Source organism: Chiloscyllium punctatum, chromosome 8 (assembly GCF_047496795.1).
Source record: "Chiloscyllium punctatum isolate Juve2018m chromosome 8, sChiPun1.3, whole genome shotgun sequence".
NCBI classification, from domain to species: Eukaryota; Metazoa; Chordata; class Chondrichthyes; order Orectolobiformes; family Hemiscylliidae; genus Chiloscyllium; species Chiloscyllium punctatum.
Window position 1 is genome coordinate 59,698,466 of NC_092746.1, and position 15,283 is coordinate 59,713,748.

At 42.2% G+C, this 15,283-nt stretch overlaps 1 protein-coding gene across 3 annotated transcripts in view; it reads right to left on the reverse strand.

The window, feature by feature from the left end:
• The window catches only part of LOC140480588 (adenylate cyclase type 1-like), a 289,915-nt gene extending 280,939 nt beyond the window's left edge, over positions 1 to 8,976 (reverse strand). Inside the window, exons 1-4 of one of the 3 annotated variants that reach the window (XM_072575640.1) lie at positions 8,220 to 8,976; positions 6,758 to 7,458; positions 4,132 to 4,281; positions 2,479 to 2,597 (exon numbers count right to left, since the gene is read on the reverse strand). In XM_072575640.1, the coding sequence (XP_072431741.1) occupies positions 2,479 to 2,597; positions 4,132 to 4,281; positions 6,758 to 7,351 (863 nt within the window). In that variant the 5' untranslated portion in view covers positions 7,352 to 7,458; positions 8,220 to 8,976. Of the gene's footprint in view, positions 1 to 2,478; positions 2,598 to 4,131; positions 4,282 to 6,757; positions 7,459 to 7,755; positions 7,855 to 8,219 lie in introns of those variants that run through there. The other 2 variants (XM_072575642.1, XM_072575643.1) reach the window with 2 other exon arrangements.
• Between the last annotated feature and the right edge of the window lie 6,307 nt (positions 8,977 to 15,283).

A 15,283-nucleotide genomic window follows, 5' to 3' on the forward strand; every position in this document is an offset into this window, starting at 1 on the left:
CTCACATGCATTAGACAGGCTCAAGGGCAGAGATTCCTTCAGCACTGCCTCCTGGATCTGACTACTTGCCCCGCTCATAGTCACATCCTCCTATCCCTGACCATTGACTTAATTCAAGGTACTTAATTTAAGGGTGTAATATCTAGGTAACGCTCCTCCTCCATAACATGTCACAGCATCTGAAGCTCAGACTCCAACTCATCAACTCTGAGCTAGAGTTCCGCAGGTAACCAATACTTGCTATAGATGTTGTTATGAACCACTATGGGGTACACTGACTCCCACACATCTCCTGGCCAAGCATCTCGATTTTATTTACTTGGTTCTTAAATTTGTTTTGTATAAATTTTCCTCTTGTTCTTTTAGTTTATAACCTGTAAATATTTCTCCTATTTGCCTTCAATGTGAAAGTAACTTCTAATAGATCACCAAATTGGCAGGTATTACCAATTTACAGATTTTCCTGTGATGTCACTTTTTGGTTGTGTGCCAGGCTCATATCCTCAGTTTCTATTTATTCTGTTAAAAAGAATTGACAAACTACAAACCAACAAATAGTCAAGCACTTCTTCCCCTCTGCACTGAATTCCCACACTGCTCCAAAACCCGCAAAATAACTCTCTCTGGACGTGACCTCTCCTCCTGACCATGTGAAGCTTATTGATCAGAATTCCACTTTCCTGTCTTTTACCCCATAATCCTGGATTCCTTTACTGGTTAAAATGTCTGTCTGTATGTCTCGGTCTTGAATACACCTAAAAGAACCAACCTCTACATTAAAGACCTCCACAGATTCACTCCCTTGAGAGAAATAAAATCCTTCTCATTTCTGTCTTAAATTGGTGACCCATTTTACTGAGATTGGGTCTTCTGGTCCTATATTCTCCCACAAGGGAAACAACCTCTTAGCATTTAGCCTGTCATGTCCCCTCAGCATCTAGAATGTTTCAACCAGGTTACTTCTCATTATTCTAAACTTAACTGAGTACAGGCCCAACCTAGTCAATGTCTTCTCTAAAAATTCCTTCCATGAATCTTCTAAAATCACTGGCAAATTTCAAATGTAATTAAAATTTAATTATCCCTTTGTTATCAATTATTACTAACATTAAATTTTGAGATTAATTCCAGAAACTGAATAGTGATTAGTATTTAAATTCAATGCTTCTATTAATTGATGAGCTATTGTCATGTCAAAATTTATCACTAGTTAAAACAGCCTTTGGAGAATGAAAAGTTTTTATACATTAAACTATATTCGCATGAAGTCATCCTTGAAAAAGCTGTAGTGTCTATGGTATTATTTGATGCACTGTTGAACTTAAGCAATTGTCTGCCTCATAACTATTCCAATAGTATAAATCTATCAAGGCCAAGTCTCCAGCACCTCCCTGAAACTATATTACCACATGCAATGTTCAAACTGAGACAGTTTGAGCAACAATGCGCTGACAACAGTAAAATGTCCTGCTCTCCCTTGAGAACTGTCATGATGTCCTTAACATCTAACTGACCCATCAGGATAGACAGATGGGAATTCAATGTAAACCTTACAATGCAATTAATGTAGCAAAACACTTTAGCTTAAACAAAATAAGTTTAAAATGCCTTTATGATGTTCCAAGAATGGCATCACAAACATATCTATATTAAAATGTAATTTTACCTCAATGCAGTGAGAGGGGAAAAATTTAAAAGGGACCTAAGGAGCAACTTTTTCATGCTGAGGGTGGTACATGTATGGAATGAGTTGCCAGAGGAAGTGGTGGAGGCTGGTACAATTACAACATTTAAAAAGCATCTGGATGGGTATGTGAACAGAAAGGGTTTAGAGGGATATGGGCCAAGTGCTGGCAAATGGGACTAGATTAGGTTAGGATATCTGGTTGGCATGGACGGATTGGACTGAAGGGTCTGGTGCCATGCTTTACATCTCTATGACTCTAAATGACAATGTCAAAATCACACTGAAGTAGTGAGATTGAGCCTAATCTGGTCCAGGTACTACACATACCAGAAGACTTTGAGGCCCTAAACAAAAGAAAACATTATCGTACCTGTAAATAATTTTGGTGAGTTCTTAATTATCAAAACCAGATGATTTGGGAATGCTAAAACAGATATTTGAATCTGAAATAAAAACAGAAAGCTTTGGAACTGTTAAGTTCTGAGAAGAGTCACATGGGACTCAAAATGTTCACTGTTTTTTTGCTCCACAGTTGCTGCTAGACCTGATATTTTTCCAGTACTTTGACTTTATTGTAGTATTTGTCTGATTCATTCTTAACTTCTTTGCATAAGTTTACAATGTTCTGTTATTAAAGTTACATGTGATGTCCAATGGACTTCTATGCTGCATGAAGGCAAGAACATTCAACATTGATTACCATGAGATACAATCAATCATGAATATCAATTATAGATAAATAACAGTTGCAATAGCACTAAAAGGCAAACTATAAAAGATGACTTATTTACCTGACATTGTCATGCCTTTGGATGTATATTTTGTGAAATATCCTTTCTGGAGGCTTCAGAAAATCTTCTTTCATTTCCATTGCCACATTTCTGGGCAATAAGCTCATTAAAAGTCTTTCCTGTGATAAATTACATTTTAAGATTATTGGTGATATGTAGCTATAAATTATTAGAACATTTTAAAGTACTTATTAAATATTCAGATATCAGATTTAAGAAATTGCTTGACATATCTATTTTGTGATTATAATTTATTCATTACATATAAATTAATGTGTTTAGCGCACTTTTATTCCATTGATTTCATAAATGTATTGTATAATTTAAGTGTATACAGTTTGTGCAATTATAAAAGAGGGAGGTGAGGATTGCATTTGTAATGTCCCCACTGGACATTAATCGTGCAATCCAGAGCCCAAAGGTAATATTTTGGCGAGTGGGTTAAAACCCGACCATTGCAGGTAATGAAATATGAATGGAGTTAAAATTTGAAATTAAAGTGAGCCTAATGAGGAGTGAGTAGGACACCTACTAATGTCCTCTAAGAATGAAAATCTGCTATCCTTACCTCAGTTTGGACCATGTGACTTTCTTTTAGAAGTACAATGACCTCAAACAAAGCTATCGCCTTTGAAAAGCAGTTGCTTTCCGAGTAAACATTCTAAGTTTTGAAACCTCATCACTAACTTTCAAACCAGATGAATAGATTTTTCTCTTTACAGTTTGGAAGACATTCATAATTTTGAACACCAAATAAATCTCATTTAACCTTGTTTACCCTAATGGAAATAGTTCCAGAAATCTGAAGTCTTCCCTTAATGCTGAATAACTAAATAATTGGTTGTAACAATAATAATAATGACAAGCAAAATATTAAACATATTGCAAAACCAGAAAATGCTGGAAACACTTAGCATGTCTGTTATCATTTGTATTGAGAACAGACAAATCATATAATGTAATGACCTGCAAAAACAGATTCCCTTCAGCTAAAATTGTGATAGAAAGGCCAGGAAATTCGAGGCTTTAACCCATGTCTTCTCTGCACAGATGCTGACAGGCTGACCCATTTTGAGTGTTCAAACATTTTTGATTAATTTCAATTTTCCAGTTTCAGAGACGTGTTTGCTTTTATTATTCATTTTGGCCATTTAAGGATTAAACCCTTGGATTAATCAAAATATCCCTCAGAAAAACAAACAATAAGATGTGGAAATGTGAATTTGAAAAATGGCATGTTGTCTGTTTCAATAGTCTTTTCAGATTAAGCTAAACTCTCACCGTTAAAAAAAATCAAATATAAACTCTGGTGCAGTAATGAACGTTGCGAGTTGCTGGCAACTTCTGAAGTCTAATTGGTTCGGAATTCTAAAAATCCCACAAAACATCACAAATATTTCACAATTTCTCAATTTCATACCAGTTTGTTTTCTTGTCTTTCAATATATAATCTCATCAGCATATTATCCTGATTTGCATTTTTAGATAATTTCCGTATAAACGTAGCATTAGATTTTCATTAAACCTACAGAACGAGAGAAGAACCATCGACTTTTCGTCATATGGTGATACGGTTCACAGCCGTATCCCATCCTTCGACCATATCTCCCATTTCAGTCCCTCCGAGTTCTCCTACGTGCCTCCTCCACTGACCTGTTTCTCGTTTTCATCTTCCAGACGAAGTCGCTCCTCGATGCAGTTCCTCGCCTGCAGAAAGGCTTTTCTCTGGGCTCTCTCCGTGAGGATTCTGACAAACACCCCGGACACATTCACACTGGCAAACAGAACAGCGTTGGCCACAAGCTGCCGACAGAAACACAAACCACATGTTGCGATCAATCCGCGCGTTTGATAGAGACTCCAGCAATCCATGAACACCGGTCAAAAAAGGTCGGACAATCTCCGTGTTCAAACTGGGCTCGGTCAGTTTTGGAGTCGTGGCGGGCTCTTCGGAGACTTTTAGAAAGTTTTGAGTTCACTTGTTCTCATAACTGGGAAATTCATTGGTGAAGTAACAAACATTAAGACAAATAATTCAGTGGTCAACATAGATAAATTGAATACACAAGCGAGCCGAATGAGAACAACAGTATATTGGGAAGTTAATGGGAGTAATGGGAGCACAATCTCTCCCGGAAGACATCGCTGATTGCACTACTGGACCGAAAATTCCCTGACCACACACTCTCTCCATTGAGTGAATGTTTCGCTGGGAGACTCAGCAGTTGAACAGGAGTGCTACAGTAAGAAACAACGTTCCTTACTCAACTACCCGCAAGATGATTCAGGAATGGGTCCCATCGCAAGCCGGTGGCAAGTGAACAAACATCGGACTGCCCTTTACTGTAAATTATACAAGTTCATTTTGTCTTTGTATGGACAGCTCGCACCAATAAAATTATAATCTGCACAAAAAAAAATCCAAGCTGAGTATTTTGTCAGATGCTGTAACATTGTGGAGCAAAACTGGCACCTCCTCCAAAGTTTCATTTTTGTTGTCGAAGTAACTATAATTGGTCATATTAATCACAGCTAAATCATTTTCCACACACTGATTCACCAACCTCAAACTACGTACTGTTCAGATCAAACACTCCCTTGCTCTCACTGTACTCAGTTTTCTGGTGACCGCGAATTTTGTTATCGATCTGAACGGATCTGGAGTCCAAAATGACCCTTATTTACTGGTATTTGTCCCAAAACAAGAGTTTTCCCAATCAGTGATCGCTGAGATATCCAACCCCTAAAACGTAGTGATTTATCCGTGAGTTATCACAGAATTGTACAGTACAGAAGTTGGCCATTTAACCCATGGTGACTGCAACAGCTCCCGAAAGAACACGCTAGTCCCATCTTCCAGCCTTATTTCCCTAGCTCTCTAAATTCATCTATTTCAAATAGACTTCCAGTTCTTTTCTGAAACCTATGGAATCTGCCTCCCAGGCATCTCATTTCAAATTCTCACAACTCTTCATCTCACTCCTAGCTTTCTTTCTGACAATCTTGAAATTATGCCCCCGTAGTTACTGACGTGCCAAATAGAATATCCTTCTTCACCCTGTCGGACTTCAAAGGTCATTCCTTAATTTTCTCCACTCCAGGGAGAGTAAGTCCAATATCTTTAATTTCCCCTTGTCATTCCTGGTATCATTCTGGCAAGTGCGCTTTGAACTCTCTTTAGGACTTTAACATCTTCTTTAAACACGGTATCCAGAACTGAACACAATATTCCAAATTGTGGTCTGACCAATGACTAGGCTTTCAACTCGCCTGGCCACCTTCAGGAGAATCGTGCACGTGATCCCTGAGGTCCCTTTACTCCCCTTTGAAATTGCACCATTGAGTATTTCTGCTACCAAAATGCATTATCCCACATCGCTCTGCATTGAAATTCATCTGCCAGGTGACTGCTCATTTGGTCAAATTGTCAATATCCTGAACAAAATCGAGGGCTGGGGGTGGGGGAACGGGCTGTTTTAAAGTTTATCTAAAAGCATGGAAGTGGGAGCCGACATCAGTGACTTCCCAATTGGAACGACCGCGATCATTTTCAGCGTAAACTTCGAAGCGAATGCTAGGTTTTTGACCCTGGTCAGTAGGCGGCTGAACAAAAGCATTCTGAAGGCCAGGCGGTTGGGCCTGGAATTCGTCAATCCTGAGCTGAGCGGTTTTGCCGACCTGGTTTTTAATTTTGCCCGGACCGGTTCCAGCTCTCCCGGCTGCTCAGTGTGAAGCGAGCTGCCTAGAGTTATCGCCACGGTCCGCACAGAATGAACAGTGAGCCGATATTTACTGAGACCTACTCAGACCCTTTGTTTTCCAAATTCAGGGGTAGGCGAGGTCGGCGGGGGTGGGAAGAGAGTTAGAGATGGAGAAAAATGGTCATCTTCACTCGACCCAGCGTGTTCATGAGAGCCAGTGAGTGGGTTTGGTGAAGCGAGCTTTCTACAGTAGCCTCCCTAACCAGCGGGATTGAACTCACGGTCAGTGTCCTGGCTTTGCGATCGGATGGAGGTGCATAAACAGTGCAACTCCAGCGGAACACTCCCTCTAAAATCCCAGCAAAAACGAAGGGAAAAGCAGAAGTTTGAAAGTTGCTTCTGCAGGGAAATTGAAGATAGCTTTCCAGGAGGGGGGGGAAAAATAAATTGGGAAATGGTTCAGATGATCTTGAGAATTAAAAATGTTTGAAGGGTTCTGATAAAAATCGGATTTTGATTTTGAAATTTAACGTAAACACCCCAGCCGCTGTCCTTGCCCGAGGAGCTGAGGGACTTACCGTGCGCCAGAGTCGCTGCTTGCTGGATGTGACGGAGGTGGCGGTCACTATGATGTGACACACTGACACGGTCAGGCCGAACAGGATGGCCAGCAAGGTCCGCACCGGCAACAGGGAGTGAGTCACAAAAGTCACCAGCATCAGCTGCCACATGCCGCTCTCCGGGGAGGCCGGCTGCTCCCAGCCGTACGCTCCGAGCGAGAACGGGCAGCACAGGAAGGAGAAGGTGAAGCTGAACAACAAGCTGAGCTTGACGATCTGCTGTAGCTGGGTCACCTGCAGGTACTTCACGTTAGTGACTATGAACAGTGACACGAAGATGATGCAGTGCACCGGGTGCGAGCCCTTGGAGATGGTCAGCCGCGGGCCGGACAGTAACTCCACGATGGCCAGAGTGGCCGTCATGATGATGAGGATGCCCAGAGTCTTGAGGGTGGCGGTCTGCTCCAGCTTCAGGTTGTAATTCTGGAACAAGGACTCCAGCTCCTTACAGTCAAACTCGTCCTCACAGCTGACGGTGTCGAGGGGCGAGCCCGGGGCGCACGGACAGTTCCTCCTTCGCGTCCTGACTTTGCGAAATGGTATTTCCTCCATGTCATTGCCATCCAAAAGCCACGCTGAGCTGGCGTCCCCCGGCGCTTTAAGGTTCGCTGACAGCTCCGGCCAAGTCTGCGGGCCGGAGGTGGGAGTTTCGGAGGCAACTGTGGAAACGGGTGGGATGGAAGGAGGGAAAGAGGGGTGGGTGGGAGCAGGAGCAGAGATCGGGGTGGGGAGAGGAAACGATAGAAGGAAACAACTAGAAGTTAGCGACTCGAAAGCTCAGGCAGCGAGAGCAGCAGCGCGCTGTGAGGGCTCCCCTGCACTGGCTGGTCCAGACACACACACACAGAGCTGAGATTGATCCCATCCTAACCCAGAGTCTTGGACTAGGCTCAGATTAATGACGCCTGCGCACTGCCGACCCCAACCCCAAAACCCCTCAAAAAGAAACAACTCACGTCTCACACCCCAAAACAGCTCACAAGACAGAAAGCCAGAGCTCCTTCTGCATGGCTCTCCCGGTTCCAGTCCCGCTCGCTTCCAAGGTACCACGGCAAAGCCACTCACTTAGCAAGCCACTTCCAACATGATCAGCAGGAACAAGGTGGCGCCAAGTAAATGTCAGCAAGCCTGCTGCTGATTGGCACAATTAAACGCAAGGGAACTTTTTAAAAGAGCAACAAAGATGAAGTGGAAACGTGCTAGAAATCGGCGTCCGTTCAAATCCAAGCGGCTCACCTCTCTCCTCCAAGCCGGTGGCCAGAGTATTAGTGGAGAGGGATAATATCCCCAACCCCCACCCACATCAAATCCCGCCCCACTCTGTTATCGTGTCTTTCAAACAGCATCCTGAGAGTTCACTGACCGTCCGGTGGACCTGGTGAGTTTTCCAGCAGGAGCATTATCAGGATCGGAATCCTACCTTTAACTCAAAGCCGCAGGATGGAGCTATGTTCTCAAACACTGTCGGCTTCTCGGCTCGCCACTCAGCCCAAGACTGCTTGAAGATGTTGAACGTGTGCTTGTCTGCGTATTTTTTTTAAACGTTGCATGAGTACTTGCGTCCCTCACATTGCTCGGAAAATTCAATCCAGTTCTAGGGGAGGGGATCTTCACTCGATTTGCATAAACCGCTATTTAATTCGATTTTGCCGTGTGACCAGCGGCGACTAAAAATAAACACCGAACTGGTTCAGCTTAGTGATGCAACCCGATTTCAGCCCCAGTTCAAAATCCCGTCCGCTTACTACAGCGAAGCGGAATTAATCGGAGCCTGAGGTGTTTGCAATGTATTCTCAATAATTAGGCAGCAAGAGCCTGACTCAGCGAGTTCAACCTGTTTGTCCCCAACATTTAAATAGAAACGGTGAGGAACCAATTAAGAACAGCGGGGGTGGGATAAGGTGTTGGGGGTCCAGGCTGAGGGGATCCTGGTATTTGCCCGGTAGCGGGTTCGGATTTCCGGGCAGATTTATGTGGGGGAGGTGGAGGATGATACGCCAATGACCAATTGAAGTGAAAACAAACCAAGCTGTTGCTCTTAATCTCCCCCTGCAAACTCTAATCTGGGCCTGCTCGACAAATCCGGTCCATGTGCGGTGAATGCCTGTCGATTGCTCAGTAAACAGCATGAGCAGATGGTATCTGTCAAACTAGTTTCGAACACCGTGTTGATTATACACTTAAAAAGAAATCTTTCAATACTTGCTTAGTGTTAACGTCTTGTTCCTATCTGCGAATGTGAGGGAGCTATCACTGACCGACGGGTTTACTTTATTATATATATCTCTGGAGCAGGCGGGGCTTGAACACATACCTCCCGGCTCAGAGGTAAGGACGCTGCCACTACACTCGAGACAGAAAGACTGTCGAAGACAAGAAACAAGGAACGAGATTACATTACCTCATATGTCCAATTAAACACTTTGTATTTAAAGTAGTAAACCTCACCAGCAACACTTCAAAAAGGAACAGGAATAAAGACACTATTCGGCAACTTTCTACTAATAATCTATTTTAGATGGGCTTTAAATCGTCAAAGTGGATGCATGAAAGCTCCTCCCACTATATCAAGCCCAAAAAGTTCTTGCTCTGTACCAGCCAACATTCGTGTATAATTGCCACCCACTACTAACCGTCAATATTTACCGTGTGCACACAGTAGCTTCCTTTTCCCACAAAACCACCCAAAATTCTTTGGGATAGTTTGAAGATATGACTCTAAAAAGCGTGCCGTGAAATACAGCGGTTGGCAATTTCTCAAGACACGATGAGTTGAACTTTTATAGAGGTCACCTGTTGGAGAGCCAACGAGAACCGCGCATCGACTCTCTCCCAGGGTGGTTTATGCCACTTTACAGACGATGGGGCAGATCTCATTTCCCCTCCGGTAACGTCAAGTACTGGGCTGGGGGTGAAAGTCCCTGAGCAAGCAGTCAGTCCCACGCTGCAATTCTTCTCAACAGAGAGAAGGGAAGAAATTCCACGTCTTTACTGGTTTGAATGGGAGAGCCCTTATTTTGAAACCTTGCCTCGAGTTTTAGATTCTCTAGTGATATAATATTGTCTCAGCACTTACCCTACCAAGCCCCTTCAGAGTCCAATATGTTAAAATGACATCAGCTGTCATTCTTTTAACCTTTAAAGAATATAGGTCCAACCTCGTCAACCTTACCTCATGATAAATCTCATCCCAGGAGTCAGCCTGGTGAACTTTCTCTGAACTGCTTTCAATACATGTACTGTATATCCTTCCTTCAGTATGATGGCTAAAGTTATACACAGCATGCCAGTGGTGGTCTCATCAATGCTCTTGTAAGATTTTGTTAATACAGTAAATGTCATCTTATCCAGATCTCAAGCATCCAGAAATCTCATACAACCAGCATCTGAGATTAAAAAGGGGAATTCTAGATTAAATCAATTAAGTTAATTGATTCAGTAACTCAATCAATTAACTGAACCTACAGAGCAAAACAACTATATTTTAAAAGGACATTTAGATATTCCATTAGAAACATTTGTTCTTAATTCCTGAGAATGTTAGGCAAATAGCTTTACAATTGTTGGTATAATTGGTTTTTAAAAAACAGTGCAGTTTCTCTGTACCTGAAGGATGTGATATTTGTTTGTACAAAGAAATGTTCCAGAAAGCAGGAACTGTATTGGCAATGAGATGGGAATAATGGATCAGATGCTTTATGAAAAGTAATTTTAGACTTACCTTATACATATAGCAAAAGGATTTCCAATCATAGCCAGGTATACTTATGTTTATGAGCAATTCTGTCTGATCATTTTTCAAACTTGCATTCATCTTATGGCAGTGACAAGTCGAGTTCTCCCAGGCACCATTAGTATTCCTAAATCCAGATTAGAGTGTTGCTGGAAAAGCACAGAAGGTCAGGCAGCATCGGAGTAGCAGGAAAATCCTCAGTTGCTGCCTGACCTGCTGTGCGTTTCCAACAACACTTTAATCTAGACTCTGATTTCTAGCATAAGCAGTCCTCACTTTTGACTAGTATTTCTGATGCAACCTCCGGTTTTTGTAACCAGCACCACCCTTCCCTGTACATGGTGGATACTGAGCAATATACTGCCAATTTTTGGGGTGCAAAATTGGTTTGAAATAGCATATTGGGATTTGGATGTAGCTATCTTTGTCAATAATTTTATTTAATACTCTATTTAAATAATTAAAAGTACAGCAATTTGCAAGGTGTGGCTTAAATGACCTAATGGTGTTGTTGGGTATCAGTTAAGCAACCAAGTTTAAAAAAAAAATTGACTGCACCTGTTGTAATTATATTTCTTGCAATTTAAGGTTTGTTTGCCAGCTTTAGCAGTAGGTCAAATGGTTGAATTTAGCAGCTTGAAATGAGTATGGCACTTATCTTTAAGAAGAATTTTGACATTTTGAAAAGGTTTTCATTTGCTCAGTAACTCAATCAATTAACTGAACCTACAGAGCAAAGCAACTATATTTTAAAAGGACATTCAGATATTCCATCAGAAACATTTGTTCTTAATTCCTGAGAATGTTAGGCAAATAGCTTTACAATTGTTGGTATAATTGGTTTAAAAAAAAGTGCAGTTTCTCTGTACCTGAAGGATGTGATATTTGTTTGCACAAATAAATGTTAGCTTCTCAGCTCTAGGGCTATGTGACTCTAGTTATACAGGTGGAGTAGCACCTGATCCCCTCATTAAGTCAGTGGAAAGGGTTACTTTATACCATTTCCAAATAAGGGATAAGAATCCCTTGGAAGTAGGAATAACAGTTGGAAACGCAGTGTTTTTTATGGCACTGTTAAATCCCAGCTTCTGTGATGTAATTCTTCCAATACATAGTTCAACATAAAGTCACTTCAGAAACAGGAGAGGAAAGGCATTGCCTATATTGGCAACATTCCAAGAAAACCTGGTCCTTGCAGCAAAAAAATCTTTCATTTGGTTTCACTGCTTATTTATCAAGTATTTCTAAAATAATCCTTATAAAGTTGGACTCGATTCATGAGTCACTTGTGGCTTCTAAGATCAGGCACAACCAAGGACCCCAATATCTTGTTTTATATGACCCCTTCTGAACTGTTTCCAAAAGGTCTACTCCCTCCCAACCTCATAGGTAAGTTAACAGGTTAATCAAGAAGCAATAAAGTACAATGGAATAGTATTTCCCAATTCTGATGAAACGGTAAAACAAAGACTTCAACTACAGAAGGAGATGAGTGAGATACTGAACGTGTATTTTGCACCAGTGTTTACTGTGGAGAAAGGTATGGAAGCAAGAGAACTTGGGGTAATAAATAGTGATATCTCGAAAAGTGACTATATTATAAAGGAGGAGGCGCTGGATGTCTTGAAACACACAAAGGTGGATAAGTCCTTGGGACCTGATCGGGTGTAACCTAGAACTTTGTGGGAAGCTGGGGAAGTGATTGCTGGGCCCCTTGCTGAGATAAGTTGTATTATCAATAGCCACAGATGAGGCGCCAGAAGAATTGAGATTGGCTAACATGGTGCTGTTATTTAAGAAAGGTGGTAAGGAAAAGCAAGGGAACTATAGACCAGTGAACCTGACACCAGTGGTAGCCAAGTTGTTGAAGGGATTCTGAGGGACAGGATTTACATGTATTTGGAAAGGCGAAGACTGATTAGGAATAGTCAACTTGTCTTTTTGCGTGGGAAATCATGTCTCAGTAACTTGATTGATTTTTTGAAGAAGGCAGAGTGGATATGATCTATATGGGCTTCAGTAAGGCATTCAACAAGGTTACGCATGGTAGACTGGTTAACAAGGTTAGTTCACATGGAATACAGGGAAAACTAGCCATCTGGATAAATAGCTGACTTGAAAGTAGGAAACAGAGGGTAGTTATCGAGGATTGTTTTTTGGATTGAAAGCATTGCGGTGTGCTGCAAGGATTGGTGCTGGGTCTGCTGATTTTTGTCATTTATATAAATGATTTGCATGTGAATAGAGGAGGAATGGTTAGTAAGTTTGCAGATGACACCAAAATTGGTGGTGTAGTGGACAGACAAAAAGGTTACCTCAGAGTACAATGAGACTTTGATCAGATGGGTCAATGGGCTGAGGAGTGACAGATGGATAAAATGAAGGGCTTTTGCTTGAAACGTCGATTTTCTGGCTCCTCGGATGCTGCCTGACATGCTGTGCTTTTCCAGCACCACTCTAATCTAGACTAGAGTGACAGACGGAGTTTAATTTAGATAGTTTGTAGTTTGCAAAGGCAAATCAGGGCAGGACTTATACACCTAATGGGAAGGTTCTGGGGAGTATCGCCAAGCAAAGAGACCTTAGAGTGCAGATTCATAGTTCCTTGCAAGTGGAGTCACAGGTAGACAGGATAGTGAAGAAAGAATTTGGTACATTTCCCTTTATTGGTCAGAGGCCATGTTGTGCCTGTACAAGACATTGGTTTGACCACTTTTGGAATGCTGCATTCAACTCTGGCCTCTCTACTATAGGAAAGATGTTGTGAAACTTGAAAGGGTTCAGAAAAGATCTGTAAGAATTTTGGAGGATTTGAGCTATAGGGAGAGGCTGAAAAGGCTGGGGCTTTTTTCCCTGGACCATCAGAGGCTAAGCGGTGACTTTATAGAAGTTTAAAAAATCATGAGGGGCATGGATAGTCAAGGTCTTTTCCCTGAGGTAGGGAATAGGTTTAAGATGAGAGGGGAAAGATTTAAAGGAATCAAAGGGACAACTTTTTCATACAGAGGGTGGTGTGTGTAGGGAATGAGCTGTTAGATGAAGTGGTGTAGGCTGGTACAACTACAACATTTAAAAGGTATCTGGATGGGTATATGAATAGGAAAGGTTTAGAGGGAAATGGTCCAAATGCTGGCAAATGGGAATAGATTAATTTAGGATATCTGGTCTGCATGGAAGAGTTGGACTGAAGAATTTGTTTCCATACTATACGTGGCTCTATGCCTCTCAGATAGACATGTAAAAATCAGTCAGTGTGTCGCACCATCGTCTTGCCATCTGCTGTTGCATACACACTGTCCGCTCCCTCACGAACTTTGCCTCCCCTTTCCTTGCCATCAGAGAAGACATCTAGCTCATCCAAACCCACACAAATTCCTGCTTCTTTGCTGAGAGAGGGTGTTCAGACACAGCAGGTTACAATATTTGTGGACATTCTTTCTGGCAAATAATGCAGCACTTCACTCAGTAGCCCGAGCATTGGTCCCTCACCTCTCTCAGTCTGATGCACTCTTTATCTGTTGCACATTTTGAAGTATAATAACTCTCCTCTGCTGTACATTGTGGGTTCCCCTCTGCTTGAAGTATTGCATACAGTTCTGGTCACCGCATTATGGGAAGGTTGTGGAAACATTGGAAAGGGTGCAGAGGAAATTTACCCGGATGTTGCTTGGTATTGAAGGAAGGCCTTATGAGGAAAAGTTGAGGGACTTGAGGCTCTTTTTGTTAGAGAGAAGAGTGTTGAGAGGTGACTTCAGAGAGACATGCAAGATGATCGGTGGATCAGATAGTGTGGACAGTGAGAGCTTTTTCCTCTGATGGTGATGGCTAGCATGAGGGGACATAGCTTTAAATTGAGGGGTGATAGATAGAAGACAGATGTCAGAGATAGTTTCTTTGCTCAGAGAGTAGTAGGGGCATAGAATGCCCTGCCTACAACAGCAGTAGACTCACCAACTTTAAGGGCATTTAAATAGTCATTGGATAAACATATGGATGATAATTGAATAGTGTAGGTTAGATGGGCTTCAGATTGGTTTGGGAGAAAGTGAGGACTGCAGATGCTGGAGATCAGAGCTTAAAAATGTGTTGCTGGAAAAGCGCAGCAGGTCAGGCAGCATCAAAGGAGCAGGAGAATCGATGTTTCGGGCATAAGCCCTTTTTCAGGAATCAGATTGGTTTCACAGGTAGGCGCAACATCAAAGGCCAAAGGGCCTGTTTTGCCCCATGTTCTATGTTCTATGCTGTTATGAGCCATGCTGATTGTGGATAGCTCCTGTCATCCAGGAGTCAGGTGCTGAGTGGGAGCAAACGTTGGTGGCACCCTGTGAGTCAGTGAGCTTTCGTGAGACCTCCCTGAACAAAGCATTCTAAGTGATCCATGAGCAGTTGCACATTAAGAGTGTTAAAACTTTTTCACTTGATTAATATTGCTGACTAATCCCAGGGTCCTCTTAGCATCACATGTATGCAATCTATTGTCCCTTTCATCTGTGGAAAATCAGTGATGGCAGCAATTCACACAGCTCTGGCTGGCTGGCTCTGAAGCTCTGTGTTGAACCAAAGCTATTCACTTGCTGTTCTGAACAGGGCATTGGTGACTTCCCCAATGCATTTATGAGTGTCTGACTGTGTTATTCCACACAGGGACCAAGCACAGCCCTGAAAGAGCCACTACCGAAGGCTGCAATGATTTGTAGTGTGACCAGTAATAGATTGTCTCAAATTCACATGGGTGCAGATCTTCCTGGAGG